Raw genomic sequence first — 18520 nt, forward strand, 5'->3', positions numbered from 1 at the left:
ATAGGCAAAATTATTATCGTAGTAAATAAAAAAAAGTGGTGAGTACAACTCATTTATATGCGTTGTTCTAGTCCCCGTCTTGCAGATTAGTTTGGAGAAACAGTTGCTCAAGTTTAAGGACGTGTTATGGGTTGCTTTGGTTTTTTGAAGACAGTAGAGCAGCCGATAATAATTTGCTTGAGAGATAGTCTGTTACCCCTGGTTCCCAATGCTGCGTCAATCCCGACACGGTTTTTTTCTGGCGGAACAGACGTACGACAGAATTGGATGGAGGTTCACAAAGAAACGCAGACTTCTGCGTCGCTGCGACAAACTCTAGAAAAGCCAAAGATTTTCAATCAGCTCCATGACTTTGGTTATGATTTTTATTTTTTTAATCAGAACAACACATGCGATTTGTCGTATGAGTTGAAATTATTCAACGCATCCGACATTGCAGCACAACGGATGGTTTTGCGTCGTTTGTCGGACGATTTGTGTTATTTGTCGCATGTCACAGGGTTTTGCGCGAAATCGCAGCAGTGGGAACCAGGGGTTAACGAGTGGATCTGAAGGGCCACTAAAATAAAAAATTGTGACTCTCCTGTGGATGTCATCACAGTTAAGCAATTAGCCTAGCAATGGTGACCTAACTCTGGAGGTAGAGTATTAGAGTGGATTTTATTCAGATCTAATTGTAATATCTCTTGTGCCAAAGCCCATATCAAAAGCCTTTAGCAAATGTTTTCATATTTAAAGAGTAGGAACAAAGTTCAGTTCTATAGAGATGCAGGTCCATTATCCATCTTATCGTGTTCACTTATAAAGTACCAAACACCCTGAAAGGGAACTCTGGTTGTTCAATTTGGTTAGGTGGAAACTTGAACAATCATATATATCTTTGAAAATCTGTGAAAATCGAGAATTCAATTTTTACTGAAAAAGATTTCCATGTTCAGTTATTCAGCTGTTGGTAGCAGTCGGTCCCAAATTAAAAAACAAAAAAAAATCAACAGAGAGACACGTGTTAAAAACCAGCAAAAAAAAGCTCAAAATACATGTCACCGAATAGCTGAAGGAGGCGTAGTTGCTTGTTTTGGACCCGCCAAGTCTAGTTCAGTGTCAGTTTTAACAACAGAGTAATTGGATAAAAGAACTGTTTGGATATTTTTGCATCACCGATCAGCGAATAATTTGTCTTTTTGCAATCAGTAAATTTTAAAGACTTACTAAATAAATCAAAAATAATTTGTGGAATTATTATTGTATAGAAATCTCAGGAATAAGTGGATCAGTATTATATGAATATCGCAATAACAGGTTAGATATAATTTTTCCACAATATAACACTTCATAAATATAGGAATGACATTACCAATTTCTGGCAATGTGTAAAGATTTTCAGACCTATAAACTGAGATAAATTCTACTGCCGAAAAATTATTAAGGGAAAGCAGGGTTTGTAGGAGTATGTAAAATATCAGGGCACACAGTAAGCCTATTTTTGTCACTGTCAATGCCACCGAACTAGAACTAGTTTTTTCTATTCCCTGGAAATCTGAAGGGCTTATTCCGGATCCGATTAAATTCATGGTTAAAATTATGACAAGGTAGCTGCTATGAATGGCAAATCAAAAGCTGTGCTGGGAATAGAAAAAATTAAATGACGGCACAATAGTTTTAATTCTTCCACGAATTTGTCATGTTCTCTACATCTACAGCATTAGATATGAAAATGTTTCTTGAAATAACTTCTTTCTTAACGCATCTTCATAAGGCCGTTTCCTTTGAGTCAGCAAAATCATATTTTGAAACTTACTGATTTTTCGGTCATAAAACTTTTTATCTGAAAATACTAGAATAAACATTGAAACAAAATAGTTCAACCTTTCATGAAAACTTTGAATAATTTCTAGTGACCCAAAGAAGTTTGTAAGGTACAAGTTGTGCTGAGAGGGTTTAAAATACCCAGGCTAGTAATAAGGGTATTTTAAGTACGTACAACCAGTACGTAACCTAAGGTTTGGTCTTTTTGGATAAAGAATGGGATTTATTTTAAAATTTTCTTAGTTTCAATAGGTTTTAAAAGTAGTATAATTTCATATCAATTATTAGTTGTTATGTCATGATAATTACAGTTGATAGTTCAGTTACATTGTTTAATTTTAATATTGGTAATCACTGCAGCATTTATGTTATTATCAGTTAGAGGTCTATGAATGATTGAACAATAAACTTGCTGCGGCATCTACGTCAAAGTGTAAAGAGTTTTTTGGATGAGAGGGGGATCTTAATCTGAGTTAATAATTAGACCATAAAAAATCGATTGGTTATCTTAGAATTGTTAATCCTTGCTTTTTTGACACTCTTTAGAGTACGTAAATATAAAAAAACTCGTTTTTTTGTGAAAAATTACCCTTTTCTTTAATTCAGTCATTTTCATTCATAAGAAGGGTACTATAACTTTCAATTTCGAATCGAATGGGCTCTCACCTAAGTTTCTACAACTATACCTTCTTAACGAAGTGGGAAGTTACTTAATAAACTGAATAAAAAATTTAAATAAATGTAGCTTCGACAATTTATGACTGCTTGTCATAGATAAAACCAGCTAAAGGCCCATTCTGATATTGAGTTATGTTCTCTATACTGAGGGCTTTTACTAAAGGTGTGTTTGTGAAAGGTTTCACAATAGTGTGAAAAAAATTCAAGAAATGGAAAGTAACGAGTAAAATATTGTCATTTTCCCAAAAGTCCTAATATTAAAAGCACTAATAAGTCAACATTATTTTCCGCAGTATTTTCCAAAAAATGCAGTATTTTCCAAAAAAATTATGCATTTTTAGCAAAGGTTATATTAGACCAACGAACCCGCCCCAAAACAGAATCTTAGATAATCCTCTGTTGAGCACTAATAATGGGTCTGCAAAAAATAAAAGCAAAAATAAAATTTCTTTAGGTGTATGTAAGGATCTTAAATTGCTATTCCATGAAACGCATTCTGGCTAAGTTGTTGGTGCGCTGGTTTGAGAATTCCTTGTCCAAGGGGCATGGGTTCGATCCCTGGCATAGCCAGTTATTTGGTTTGGGACGGGGATCAGTCGCGTGACTGTAAGCTTAGTCAGAGTCGACCCAGCGTTTAATGGGAACCTGGAGAAAACTGGGGAAGGTATGCAGGAAGGGTGTGCGAAAGCAAACGATGGCTGGCCCCAAGCCCCCCCTCATTGCAATTCCTGGCTGAAGGGCCACGAAACCGAGATCACTACCGCCGGTTTGGACCTTAGGGGTCTAGTGCCGTCATACTTACTTCCTTATTTTATATGAAACACTATTTAATGAATAGCATTTAGCTGAAATAATGTATTGGTAGTAAAAAAAACTCATGAAACATATCATTCTATTGGCTATAAATATACTTGTCTATACCAGAATGTTAGAATAGTAGTAAATTACAAATTTATCGTTGACTTACCTGAATTTTATATTTAATAATTACGTATTTGACTAGGCTAATTTCTTATCTTTCTTATTTCTAACTCTTTGGGTTTTGATTCATTGAAAATTTCTGAATTATGTTAGGTTTTGAGGTATGTTAAATTTTTGAGGTATGTTAAATGTTAAGCTGAGGTCAGCTTAACATTTATAATAAGCTCAGGCACAATGGATTTCTACTAGAAAAAAACGATCACGGAAAATTGGCTGTGAGCACTTAATATAATGATGGAATATTTTGAATCAAAATGGGATGTATCATATAGCAGACACCAACATATTTTAGGGTGAATATTAATTTTGTACAGGATAAGTAACAGTCTGCAGGCTTAGAAACCTTGTCTGAACCGGGCAAGAATCAACTGAAGTAAGAAATATCGTATTCTGTTATTAGAATTGACATTGATTTATATTGAAAAACACCTATTTTTTTATACATTTAAATTGTAAAATAGCTTATCTCGTTTACTCCTGGATAAGTACGGCTTAAGCCGATTCACTGCTGTCCCCGGGACAGAAACGATCCTATAGACAGCCTCTCGCTAAAATATCAAATTAGCTCTTATTACTGTTTAATTCTAATTTTTTATAGGTCAGGGATTGTATGTGCTGTGGGATGATAACTTTTTCCTTGTTCAATAGACGTCATCACTGTCGAAGGTGTGGAAGAGTAGTTTGTTCGTCTTGTTCCAAACACCGAATAGAGGTAATTTTTCTATGTATTCGTATGTACATTCTTCATGGCCCTTTGTTCGTCTTGTTCTAAACACCGAATAGAGATAATTATTCTGTACCTTCATATTTACATTCTTCATAGCCCTTTATTCGTCTTGTTCCAAACACCGATCAGAGGTAGTTATTCTATGTATTCATATGTACATTCTTCATACCCCTTTGTTCGTCTTGTTCCAACCACCGAATAGAGGTGATTATTCTGTACCTTCATTTTGACATTCTTCATAGTCTTGCCGTCCAGTATACACGTAGATATTGTCTTTACTGTGTTATATATATATATATATATATATATATATATATATATATATATATATATATATATATATATATATATATATATATATATATATATATATATATATGTCATCGTTACGAGTTAAATTAATTTAATTCTTTTATTGAAAACAAAAACAAGTAAAAAATTTCCTTTAAAAGGAGTTATAGTAATAAATCCCCGTAAATGATTAAATAAAGTTCAAAGTGATCTGAAATTACCACAAATAAAGAGTTGAGCAGCCCCTCTCTCTCAAATGGCTAGAGTGTCTGGAGCTTTAGTGCTTCACTACAAACTGAGAACTATCGTATTATTTTAAAAAATTACCAATCAACATTAAAAAAAAAGTTTTTTTATTTTCAATTTTCTATACTTTTGAATGAAATGATATTAAAAGAATAAGGACGAAAAAATAAGGACGAAAAAACGTTTCATTCAAAATTTTTAAGCTAAATTGGCTGTCTTGTTTTAAGATTTTTTTTTTTTGAAACTTGTTTAGGATTTAGATTTTTCATAAATTTTAGGAGAAAAAATGTTTTTAAAAATTATGAATCTTTTTTCAGTAAAACGTGAATAATTTGGGGTTCGAGGAGGTAGCAGCCCAATTCCTACTTATGGTAGTTTATGCTCGTCCTTTATATTCCTGCACGAAGATCGGCTGGTTAAATCTCTACTGAAAATAAATTTGCCCAAATTCCACTGCAAAAATTATAGCAAAACATTAAAGGACATAAGAGAAAAAAAAGATTGTAAAACTCCTATTAATTATCCTTCTGTAGTAAAAATCTATGTTTGACGGTGCGCCTTCGGCGGTAGCCATGCGCGCTAAAAATTTGGTGTATTTAGTAAAAATAGATGCGACTTTGTAAATTTCTTCGTCCCAGATTTAGTAAATTTTTTTTAACTCTAAGATAGGTCTTAACTCATCTTAAGGACATTAAAACTTAGGACCCACAAGAACTTGTGGAAAAAAACAAAATGACGAAAATTTTGCAGAAAATGTTTTGCAAATAAAGAACAAGAAAAAGAAACACTGTAATATAACATATAAGGAAATATTTAGTGACAGGCAAGGAAAGAAGTGCTTTTTGTTATGTTAATCGATCACGGTGAAGAGGTAATCTTGACAAGCCTGTTAATCAATACTTTAAATTTTTCCTTAAAAAGGTGGAGAATAGTAGGAACAAAAACTCCAAAGAATGGTGGGGATATATTTTAAAGCCAATTTCGGTTCTCCTTAAAAAAAAGTTTGATGCTTATGCTTCAGAGGTTTGGGTCAAAGTAAAGTGTTATATTGTGAACAGTGGTTAAATGTGTACGCAATTTGTCCCAAGTACGTCTTGATACATTTGGTAAGTTACTTGACACATTTTTTTCAATTCATCTAGATGCTGCTTAACTGTATATCTTATTAAGCTTTGTTTATCATTATGAAGGATGGTTTAGATATGACATCAGCTTTTTTGTTTTCAACGGTGGTAAAAACGAGAATTTTTAAGACCGTAAATGCGGAAAGTTGAATTGTCCAGTGAACGTTTCGACCTTACCTTCAAAAGAATTCCTCAATCGGTGACAATAGGAAGAGCGTGTTTAAATCCTCAAAAAGATAGCTATTTTTGCCAAAAGCTTCGAAATAGTATTTTTACCCTCCTATGGAGTTGTTAAAATATGAGATAGGTCTATTTGATTTAGAAGAGGCTATAAATCCTACAAAATTGCTTGAGTGTAAAGTACGTTTATGAGTTACTTAAATATAAAAATGTAATAAGGAAATAATCATGTCTCGGACGCCTCCACATTACGGACCCGAGGTGCCCACTTGCACTTTTGCCAAAATTGATTTTACGAATTTGTAAATCACGTGACTGCATCTCGAACAAGATTTAAATTCTACTTTTCGTAGCTCTTTTACTTATTGAACTCCGCGCAATTTCAAGTTTTTTTTTATGGTAAATTTAGGGAAATACACCAAAAATCTTTTTTTATGTGAAGAACTTGATGTTTTCGCAGGAAAACTGAAAACGTGTCTAGATTTATACAAAAGGTAATATTTTCGTTTCAAAATTATTGGCAATTTCTAAAAGTATCGATGAGCCGACTGGACATTGATGACAGCCAGTAATGCTAAATTAAAAAGTAATTAAGAGTGCAAGCTGTGGAAATCGTGTCATTATAGGGAATATTAGCTCTGTTTGTTATAGGGGATATTATTGATTGTTTCGGTTTAGTGTCTTATTAGTTTTATGTCTTATAGATTCCTGATCCTTTTTTCTTTCTCTTGTCAGGTATCTGGATATGGCGTTGTCCCTGTTAAAGTTTGCAATGACTGTTTCCAGCTAATGGAAGAAATGCGAGGAAATCAACAAACAAATAGCTTAAGTAGATCTTTTGAACATGAAACTAATCCTCAACAGCGTGATGAGGGCTTATTAACCTGGATATTAACAGGAGATTATCAGCATGATAGTATAGTTAGGGCTGAATTTGCCTACGAGTCGGCTCCAGATTCTCAGCTATGTCTTAATATCCTGGGCTTTGTATCAAATTTTTTGACTACTTCAATGTTTTTGCTGAACATGTGTGAAAAGTTGCTTGATTCGCTAAGTCTAAAAGCAGTTAGTGATCGTAGTTTTCTACTCCAGATCATTAAATCGCTAATATTAGCTGCAAAAGTGCAAATTTCCTCAGAAAGTACTCGTGTATACTCGGCTGAAGATGAAGTACCTGACAATGTTTTCAAGCAGTTGAATAATGTCATAAAAAGCCATGATGAAATATCCTCCCGCATGGAAGTTGTACTTCTTCTGGAAGCGGCTGGTTGCTTCCATTTAATTAATAAAAAACAGCCGAATTTCCGTCAGCTACGCCAGAAACTTATAGACGAAGAAAGGTGGCAGTTGGCTTTGGAGGTTAGTACAAAATGCGGTCTTGATGCAGCAACAGTCTGGGCGTCTTGGGGCATTGTTTGCTTAAGGGCGGGAAATTTGAACGGAGCTAGATCACGTTTAAGCAAATGCCTTGAGCCAAGACGGGTTTCTCCTATATTAGATGAGGTGGTAAATGTATTGGAAGCATTGGCGAAAACCCAGAGGGCTTTTTTATCAAAACGAAATAACAATTTGGATGATAACAATCCGCATTATTTGCAAAGCCGGCTTGACAGGCTTAATGCTATTTGCGAGGGAAGTTTAACACACTTACTTGATTTGAAAGAAGTGAAATACTCAAGCAGAGATCGTTGTTTAAATGAAGCTGAGTTTTATTTGAAAACTTATGGGTCACCTGAATCACTGTTGTCTTTTTACGTTCGACATTCTATGCTCTCGGCTGGTATTCAATATGCAAAGAAGAACAAAGCTCCTGTTGAAATGTTTGTTAACGGATTTTGGATTCCAGCTTGTCAGGTCGGGTGCATGGAAGATCTTTTGAAGATGATAAAACAAATAGATCCGCTACTGGAATTTTGGAGGGTTAGTTTCATTGTCTCTTTTTTTTCTTTTTTTTTTTCTGTTTTATTCTGAAAAATTAATTACCTGAACCAGCTGGTTGTGGTGGATACGCTTAAAAGAAGGAAACGGAATCTGTTAAAATAAAAATATTTTCTTCGAAAATTCAAGATTTGTTTACCATTTAAAGTTCAGAAGCTAAAAAATTTCAGAACCTACAACTTGACGATTTTCTCATTTTATACCTTCAGAAATGTATTTCGTTTTTTTTTATAGTGAAGGATGCTCGTCCAGGATAAACTATTATTTCTATAACTAGGTTTGTATTGATTGTTGACACCTTTAGTGGCAGAAAAAGTCCTTAACCCTGCTGATTTAGCTTTGTGCCTTATTTCCTAATTCTATGCTTAAAATTAAGCTAAACAGTGGCAAATTAACAACAAATTCATTGCACCAGCTAGCTTGGAGATCGCCTTTCTGAAAATAAAAACTTTGATCGGTAACTGTAGCGAGAAAAATTTTTGAGTGCCAAATAATTTGAAAGAGAAAAAATGTCCCAGATCATATGAAAGAGAAAATATGCTCTGTTCTAAGAGCAGATTTAGTTGCAGATTTAGTCTACAAATTAGAAAGGGTCCTCCTGGCTAAGCTTACTGGAATATAATTTGGACTTAATGCTTAACACAGAGGAATCTGGATTCTGGAACGTGTAAGACGCATATTTTAATTTGACTCGCACATATCCAAAATTTTCTTCTTTTGTTTTGTTTTATATTTTAAGTAAAAGGCCAATAAAATTTAAGTATGCTTATGACGCTGTTGAAATGGGAGTTAATCTCGGTTTATTGCGCTCTGTTTTCTCTCATTTACAGTTTTGTCGTTTTTTACGTCATAGAAAAACTTTGCTAATATCTTAGTTTTTTTGTACGTTTTTATATGGATTCAAAAAAACACACATCATTACTCTAGTATATGAACACATGCTTTACTTAATAAATCATTCTATTAATTATGATTTACTATATACAACCCCATATACTCTAAGCCAGGCACAACCCCCTGAGTCCTTAGGGGTGTTATGACTTTTGCAATAATTGCCCATTTCTTTCATATATCACTATTTATCACTATTATCACACTATTTATATTTCATATATCACTCCCACCCTAACACGAAAAAGTCTCACTGAAAACGTCTGTACACTTCATAATAACCATGACTATATAAACAATGGTCAAAGTTTGTAACTTGTATCCCCTCCCGCGAGAACTGTGGGAGAGTAAGTCATCCCCAATGACATATTTACTAGGTTTTCGACCAAGTTGAACAGAATGGCTATCTCAAAATTTTGATCCGGTTCTTCGGGGAAAAGTGTGTGTGGGAGGGGGCCTAGGTGCCCTCCAATTTTTTGTTCACTTTAAAAGGGCACTAGAACTTTTAATTTCCGTTAGAATGTGTCCTCTCGCAACTTTCTAGGACCATCGGGTCGAAACGATCACCCCTGGAAAAAAAAACAAAAAACAAATAAACCGTGCTCTGTCTTCTGGAAAAAAATACAAAATTTACATTTTTGTGGATAGGAGCTTGTAATTTTTACAGTAGGGTTCTCTGATACTCGAATCTGATGGTGTGATTTTTGTTAAAATTCTATGACTTTTAAGGGGTGTTTCTTTAACACTTTAAGGGGGCTGATTTTCTCAGGCTCGTAACTTTTGATGGGTGAGACTAATCTTGATGAAACTTATATATTGAAAATCAGCCTTAAAATGTGATTCTTATGATGTAACTATTGGTATCAAAATTCCGTTTTTTAGAGTTTCGGTTACTATTGAGCCGGGTCGGCTCAATACTACAGTTCGTTTCCACGAACTGTTTGACTATTGTTAAATATAGTTAGTTATCTATTCTTATGATCATCAGCCTTTTTTATTTTAGGATTATATCTGTGAAGTATGCAAAGAATTACGAAAAAAGTATTTTTTTCACACCGCTAAGCGTCTTTATTCCTGGATTGGAGATTGGGTTCAAGCTGGGCATGCATGTTGTACTATTTATAGAATGTACTCTTCTGATTTTAAGCGTATGTCCCAAGGCAAAAAACTATTACAAGAAGCAGAAGTACATTTTAACCAGTTTTTAGAATCAAGTAAGTATCAAAGATTCTACTAAACTAATAAAGCTATGATATCTTTTATGACACCCATCTTTATGAATAAAATAGCTTATCAATTCTTCTATAAAAATACTTGTTTAACGGCTAGTTCTTCCATAGGCGTTCACAGGTGCAAGTCTACTGTGACTGTGATTAACATAAGGGAGGGATACCCCCCCTCCTTCAAAGGTGAGACTAGAGAAAGATCTTTGGGGGGGAGGGGCAACTTTAGAAGGGCGCTAATAATTGACCAAATTGGCAAGTTTATTTTTAAAAAATCGAATGAAGGTGCCAGACAAATCTAGAGGGTGTCACTCCTACTCTGGATTCGGAATCCTACTGGATTCGCTCCTACTCCTATTTGTATGTAGGTGTGTCTACTTTTTCTAGCTACTACACAAACTGATTGAGATTAGTACCTGACAAATCCCTGTCGGTTTGTTGGCTGTTTTATCCCACGGGTTGCCAAGTTCTTTGTTGTGGATTTACGAAAACTGTAGTCATGTAATCTATGTTGCATAAATCTTGCATGTAATTTCCAATTATGTCACACCCTCGGTGTATATTGCAGGTATGGCTAATCATGTCTTGAAAATAAGTGCAAAAATAGTGAACTAACTAAAGGATCATGTCAAAATGGCATTGTGATTTGTTCAATACATATTACTGATTCGATTTTAATATATATAAACTAGCTGACCGTTAATAACAAACAAAACACATAAAGTGGTATAGTATCTGAGAAGAAAGTTTTAAGGGGATTGGATAGCTTAAAGAATTGCCCTATCTCGTCCATTATAAACCTTTTAGTTTGTGCGGTCAAACTATTAAAAATGGGTTAGGCGGTCTTGCCATTACATATACTTCTTGAATGTGAGATCCGAATGAAGGGCAGAAAAATAAAAGCCGATATCTGCTTCCGTGGTAAAGTAATAAGCAAGGGGCGCCAGATGTAGTAAAGTAAATTTTGTGGTGGTATTATAATGGCTCTAGGCCTTGCCCTTGGAGGGGGTGTGGGTACGGCCCTAAGGCTGCTTAAAAATAGGGTAGCGTTTTCTTAGGGTCGGCTTGATTGGTAATATAGGCGTCCTACTGGTATAGTTGAGAAGCTTAAATAACGTTGTAGAGAGGTTTGATATAACGCGATTACTTTTCTTTAACCAACAGAAGAAAACGGTACAAGACTTGACTCTGGTTATATAGATAATCATAAAGAAACACATACAACTAATAATTTAGTCATATAGCACTTAAAATCTCAAAACGATCCAAAATTCAGAGGTAATAGAAATAGTTCAAATATTACAACCGCTTTATTGCAAGAGCTGGCACATATATACTTTATGTCCTGTCCACACGTCCTGTTTAAAAACATGGAAGTGGGGCCCGTATCTCCGCAACAGTTCCGTCAGCTCTTAGTTTGGTAGTCAATTCCAAAACTTATTATCTACAACCCGTTATTCCCAAACTTCTTTATAACTTACAATTTGCGTTGTTGCATTTTTAATTGGTTTTATTTGAATCAATTTCTGACTTAATTGGTCAGTTTACTGCACTTCCCTAAAAATCTTACAAAAACATTTAAATTATCCCTTTTTGTGCCGAAGTTGCAGATATTCAGATTTAATGAGATTTATATCATTAGAAAGTATAAATTTCTTTTTCTGCCATTGAAGAGAGCAGAATTTCCTTTTAAAAGTTCAGGAAAAGACAGTCCCTAAAGATATTCCAGTATGCCTGCTTGGAAAACATCAAAAGGTTGCTAAAAAGAAGTATAACTTGAGTAATTTGACAGCTTTGGAAGTTCTTTGTTGTGCTACTCGCCTTGTTGAAAAACCATGCCGATACAGGATACATATTGATTATGCTGTACGTACTGAATTGACAGCGTTTTCAATTAGTTAGAGATTGTGTTTTTTTTAACTAGCTTGTCGTTAGCTTTTCAAACCATTGACATGTTTAATTTCCCCTATCTTTTTTTTCCAAAATTTAATTGGGACTTCCCCGTGGTGCAGGGAAAACTCGCTGTGTGTTTTTATGGCACTTGATGTTAACCAAATGACATATAGCAATCGCAAATTCTGTCGGTCTGTCAGTTTGTCTGTCTGTCCTGGTTTTGCTACTTCAGGCACTTCCAGGAAATCTAGGACGATGAAACTTGGCATGTGTATCAGGGACCGGAACAGTTTAAATTAGAAATAGTCGTTTCTCGATTTTACCATCTGGGGGGAGTGGGGGGGGGGGAAATAGAAAAAATGAAGTATTTTTAACTTACGAACAGGTGATGGGATATTGATGAAATTTGATGTTTGGAAGGATATCGTGTCTCAGAGCTCATATTTCAAATCCCGACCAGATCCGTTGACATCGGGGGGAGTTGGTGGGGGGAACCTAAAATCTCGGAAAACGCTTAGAGCGGAGGGATCGAGATGAAACTTGGTGGAAAAAAATAATCAGAAGTCCTAGATACGTTGCTGAAATAACTGGAACGGATCTGCTCAGTTTGGGGGAGTTGGGGGGGGGCGAGTTAATTCTGAAAAATTAGAAAAAATGGGGTATTTTTAACTTACAAAAGAGTGATCGAATCTTAATGAAATTTGAAGTTTCGAAGGATATCGTGTCTCAGAGCTCTTATTTTAAATCCCGACTGGATCCAGTGACATTGGGGGGAATTGAGGGGGGGAGCCTAAAATCTTGGACGCTTAGAGTGGAGGGAGTGGGATGAAACTTGGTGGGGAAAATAAGCACAAGTCCTAGATACGTTATTGAAATAACCGGGACGGATCTGCTCTCTTTTGGGGAGTGGGGGGGGAGGATTAATTCTGAAAAATTAGAAAAATGAGGTGTTTTTAACTTACGAAAGAGTGATCGTATGAAATTTGAGGTTTGGAAGGATATCATGTCTCAGAACTCTTATATTAAATTTCAACCTTATCTAGTGAAGCGGATGTTGGGGGGGGAACCTAAAGTCTTAGAAAATGCTTCGAGTGGAGGGATCGGGATGAAACTTGGTGGGAAAAATAAGCACGAGTCCTAGGTACGGGATTGACATAACTGGAACGGATCTGTTCTCTTTGGGGGAGTTGGGGGAGGGGAGGTTAATTCTAAAAAATTAGAAAAAAATTGAGGTATTTTTAACTTGCGAAAGAGTGATCGTATCTTAATGAAATTTCATATTTAGAAGGACCTCGAAACTCATATCTCTTATTTTTTATCCCGACCGGGTCCAGTGCCATTAGGGGGGGGGGAAATCTTGGAAAACGCTTAAAGCGGAGAGATCAGGATATAACTTGGTGGAAAGAATAAGCACAAGTCCAAGATAGATGACTGACATAACCGGACCAGATTCGCTCTCTTTGGTGGAGTTTGGGGGGGGGGGGGTAATTCGGAAAAATTAGAAAAAATGAGGTATTGGTAACTTACGAACGGGTGATCAGGTCTTAAGGAAATTTGATATCTAGAAGGATCTTGTGCTTTAAAACTCTCCCTTTAAATCCCGACCAGATCTGGTGACATTGAAGGGAGTTGGAGGAGGGAAACAGAAATCTTGAAAACCGGAAATATCGGAAAACGCTTAGAGTGGAGATATCGGGATGAAATTTGATGGGAAGAATAAGCACAAGTTATAGATACGAGATTGACATAATTGGTCCGGATCCGTTCCCTTTGGAGGAGCTGGGGGTGGTTAATTTGGAAAAGTTAGAAAAATTGAGGTATTTTTAACTTGAGAACGGGTGACCGGATCTTCATGAAATCTGATATTTAGAAGGAATATGTCCCAGAGCTCTTGTTCCAAATCCCGACCAGATCTCTTGATATTGGGGGGAGCTGGAGGGGGAAACCAGAAATCCTGGAAAATGCTTATAAATGTCATAGATACGTGACTGACGTAACCGGACTAGATCCGCTCTCTTTGGGGGAGTTAGATGGTGGGGTTCAGTGCTTTGGCGAGTTTGGTGCTTCTGGACGTGCTAGGACGATGAAAATTGGTAGGCGTGTCAGGGAGCTGTACAAATTCACTTTATAAAGTCGTTTTCCCCGATTCAAACTTCTGGGGGGCTGAAGGGAGAGGAAAAATTAGAAAAATTGAGGTATTTTTAACTTGCGAGTGGGTGATCGGATCTTAATGAATTTTGATATTTAGAAGGACCTCGTGACTCAGAGCTCCTATTTCAAATCCTGACCGGTATTAAGCCTCTGATTTTCCTTTTAAAGCAATTTATTGATTCTTAGAATTTTGCTAGAGCACATACCATATGAGCTCTTGGCTCTTCCGACCTCGTACAAGTGCCATATGAGCTCTTAGCTCTTGTTTTTTTTTTTTTTTTTTGAGAAAGTCAGCTGATGCTAAGGTTCGTGAAATTATTTTTAAGGTATCGAAACGCAGCAACTCTGTTCAGGAACTAGTTATGTCAAAAAACAATAAAACAGAATTATGAGCAGTAACTATTTTCAATTTTGGAGGAGGCTTGAGTAATCAGCTAATAGTAAGAAAACACAAATATTTATTGTGTCCTTGAACAACAAGAGGTTTTTATTTCATGTAATCTGTGTAATATATTTAATCGATAGTCTTCAAGCCTGTGCTTTTCAAGTAAAAGATTGAAAAATAAGAAACATTTTGCGATATAATGAAATTGGACAATTTCTACTCAGTTAAAAAAAAAGAAAAATAAAGAAGACTATGAAAGTCTTGTCGATTTGTGCTTGGGCTAAGGAATAGTTAGGAAATTTTTACGCCAAAAAGAGATTCCTGCACCTGGAACAATATGGTACATGTGACGAATGCTTTATTTTCAAACGAAAACCTGCTGTGATTGTTGATTCTCACTCCTTCTGTGTTACATGTCTGTTCAGATGCAAGCTACCCAAAAAGAGTAGTCTGTTCCTTTTTTTTTCTTGTAAACTCCCAAAATGCAGTTGGCCTTGCCTAAGTAAAATTTCTTCAAAGCATCAGGCCTATGTACTGGATCTTGGACTGATATGTGGCTTGTTTGTTTTAAAAAGGGATACTTATACATGGAGTAAAACCGTGGAAAAACTACACAGCTTTATTAGCTTTTTGTGCTGTATTAGTTTTTTGCTTTTTTTCTCTGGATTTTTAAATAGTCATTCTTTGCTGCTAATACCGGTAGTTAAGATATAACCGATTATTTACCATTTCTTTTTTACCTGGATTTGACCATCTTCCTATAGCCTTTTTTCGTCAGTTCATTTGTTAGACAGTAAGAGCACACATAATAGCAGCTTTATAATTATTTTGGGGATAGAAAAACAGAGTTATAACCATCGAATAATATCAGATATATTATTGTATCTATCAATTTTATGTTTGATTTTAAAGTGATTTCTATATTTAGAAATAGCAATGGGCTTCACTCTGATCGACGATGAGGTGCAGGCTGTTGAACACGCCCTAAAGGTAACCAAACTACAAATTGAAGCTTCCGATTATATCGCCGAATGCCAAGAACAGCTTTGGAAAACATTAGGTAACACTTCAAATCGTTTTCTCCTTTCCTTTTTTTTCTTCATTTCATATGAAACATAATTCCCGCTTTTTCTTCATTCTTTTCTTCATTTTTTCTCTCCATTGCATGCCACCCTAGTGTATGACGAGTCTGCTATCTTACTTAGCATAATTGGCTAAATTAAAATTAACAAACTGTTGGTAGTCAGTATCTTAATGAAGCTCTCAAACTTGGAGCTCTACGAAAGATGTGTCTTAGGTTGTTATAATTTTAGACTTTGTATTTTAACTTTTGATGATTTTGGACTGTTTTAGAGGGCTTGACAGGCGAAGTTTTTTTTTTCCATGGATTTAAAAGCGCACAATTTCGTGTGATTAGCTGTTCTCACACAGAAAGTGCAGGTTTTTTTTTACTAATATTTAAAAAAATTAAACATGGGTGTATAAGGAAAAATGCTTATGGTTATTATTAATTGAGCATAGCAAGTGAAAATATATCTGCATTATATGAAATTCAGTCTTAAGAACATGCAGTTTTTTTTAAGTTAAAATTAAAGAATTCTGTTTATCAAATGCTAAAAATGAGCGATAATCTCAGAAAAACTGAGTTTTAAAGACAACAGGGTCTCGTCGCTGAAATATAGTAGTTTTCAGTTTTAAAAACGTATTTTTGTAGAGCCCTTAAGTGACATATTGCTTTCTGTGTATAAAGAAATATAGCTAATTGACTCCTTCTTCATAAGACTAAAAAGTGTATTTGAAGAAACCCAGGTTCTGAATATAAGCCATTGATTGAACCAGCTTGCGATGTCTCTTATTTTGTTAATAAGTTAATAATTTTTACTTCATGCTTTAATGTCATGTTTTAAGTTTGGTCAGACTTATGGATTCTGAAATTAGGTCGATTTGGTCTAAAAGAGGAAAATTTAGGCTATTTCTAAAATTCAGTTTGCTAACGTCTTTCTATAAATTTAAATTTCGCTTCATAAATTTCAAAAGTGTGTCCTTCAGTATAAAAAGGTGTAGTTGAAATTTGTCATGCTAAATGACATTGCAACCGTCAAAAAGTAACTCTAATTCCTTGAGGATGGCTTTCAAACACTTCTTGAGTCTTTTCTTTATAAGGACTCCTCAGATGTCTTTCTAAGACTAAAAGCTGCATTTCAACAAAAAAAAAGTTATGAATATAAGCCATAGGTTGAACCAGTTTGTAGACAAAACTGAAGGTCACATATCTGACAAGGGCGTCTTTCGCCAGGTGCCTCCAAAATGTAGAGATTTGCATGGTATTCCCGTCGATTTCAAGTATTTGCCCGTTTTTTTGTGCCCCCCTCCCCTCCTAAAAAGTCTCTAAGCGCTAGGCACCTTTTAAGCTCAATGTTGATAAGCTAATAGAGAATCTAAAAGATAAGAAACTAAGAAACAAATTCTCTTTTACGTGCCTGATTACTTATATCGTGTATTTGCACAGTTTAAGCACAGTGTACACTGGCTATATAAAAAACAGCCTTAATTAATTACTAACTGAAAATTTCATTTGTGAAATTCGAAATAGGAGAGTCTTAATTTCAATATTTTCATCCCACGCTAGTATGCTTCACGGTAGCCAGTTTTTTTTTCTTTTGAATTCTTATTCAAATTATTCCGTATATGAAAGGGGTTTTCCCCCCCTCAACGTCTCGCTTTTTAAGCTAAAGTTTTTATTGTTTTAAAAAGTAGAGTTGTGAGAAAGAGTCAAACTTTAGCGTAAAGAGCGAAGCATTTGGGAGGAGACAACCCCTTTCATATACGGACTAATTTTTGTTTGTTTTAAATTTTAATGTCGCTCCTTATTTGCAGTTAAAAAAAACTTGTTTTTTTTTTTTTATATTTAATAAGCTCTTGGAGCTGGAGAACAATATATAACCAATACAGGACAATTTATGTTACAACAATCATAATTGTTGTAATCCTTTTATTAACTTATTTTAGAGTCAATGTATGAAAATGGGCAAAAGGTTTTTACCCATTCCCCTCCCTTAAAGTTAGGTTTTGACACTGTTATGGTTGTTAATTATTTCTATCTGTTTTTTTTTTTTCTTCTTTTTTTCTGAGAGTGAGCGCAAGTTTGATAACTGCGGTCAGGGATAATTGTTTTATCAACAAATTTTAGTTAATTTGCTTTTCATTAAATATGTAACTTTATTAAAATCCTCGATTTTACTAGAAAGGTCCTTTAACGGAAATTACATAATTTGGTGTACCTGAAAATAAAACGAAAGAATATCTTCATGGGGCTTTCACAGAAAGGACAGGAGCAAAGACCATTTTTGTTCTTCTTGCTTCCCAAATGCTTGCATGTAGTATTGATTGTTTACAAATTTGGCCTTAGTGTATCATGTGGTATCATTTAAACTTTGTTTGAATTATAATTGTTGCCCACTCTTTTCCAAAAATATAATGTGGCTAGAGCTCCCGACTTAAAATCCTGAGGTCACTAGTTATTTGATTTGGAACGGGGATCAATGGTGTAACCCTGTGATTTCAGCCACATTCGACCCAGCTCTAAATGGGTTCCTGGAGATATCTGGAAGGAAACCACGAGGAGCGTCCATAGCTTACCTCCATTTACTGATTGCACTTCCGGTCGAAGGAGTAAACCTGGCGATCGGTCAAATCAGGCGATCGAATTAAATCAACGCAGAGTGAGCATGCGAAAATCTTCCGAAATTCCTGCCCCATATTCACCTCTGTTTTACCCAGTTTCTTTGCTTTGCATATACAATATTTTTATTGAAGTTTCGACCTTGGTTGATAAATATTCTGCGGAGATGATCAGTCTGTCCAAAATCAACACTTTCTAAAATATTTCTACTTCTGTGTTCCCCAAGCTATAAAACAAATTAAGGAGTCTTAAGAGCTTCTTAAGCTGTTAATTTCTTTTATCAGTTCTGAACTGCTTTTGTCGTTGAGTCGCTAATTTTATTAC

At 35.2% G+C, this 18520-nt stretch overlaps 2 protein-coding genes across 2 annotated transcripts in view; both read left to right on the top strand.

Annotated features, from left to right (window-relative positions):
- The window catches only part of LOC136036542 (uncharacterized), a gene marked incomplete in the record, with an annotated part of 69223 nt that extends 64986 nt beyond the window's left edge, over positions 1-4237 (top strand). Inside the window, 1 exon segment of the mRNA XM_065718847.1 lies at positions 4064-4237. Coding sequence (XP_065574919.1) covers positions 4064-4237 — 174 coding nt within the window.
- A 153-nt stretch (positions 4238-4390) lies between these two features.
- Positions 4391-18520, top strand: part of LOC136036097 (zinc finger FYVE domain-containing protein 26-like) — a 32446-nt gene continuing 18316 nt past the window's right edge. The window contains exons 1-4 of the mRNA XM_065718091.1: positions 4391-4396; positions 6769-7953; positions 9866-10076; positions 15443-15574. Coding sequence (XP_065574163.1) covers positions 6823-7953; positions 9866-10076; positions 15443-15574 — 1474 coding nt within the window. The 5' untranslated portion in view covers positions 4391-4396; positions 6769-6822. The remainder of the gene's footprint in view (positions 4397-6768; positions 7954-9865; positions 10077-15442; positions 15575-18520) is intronic.

Source organism: Artemia franciscana, chromosome 15 (assembly GCF_032884065.1).
Source record: "Artemia franciscana chromosome 15, ASM3288406v1, whole genome shotgun sequence".
In the NCBI taxonomy this organism is placed as follows: Eukaryota; Metazoa; Arthropoda; class Branchiopoda; order Anostraca; family Artemiidae; genus Artemia; species Artemia franciscana.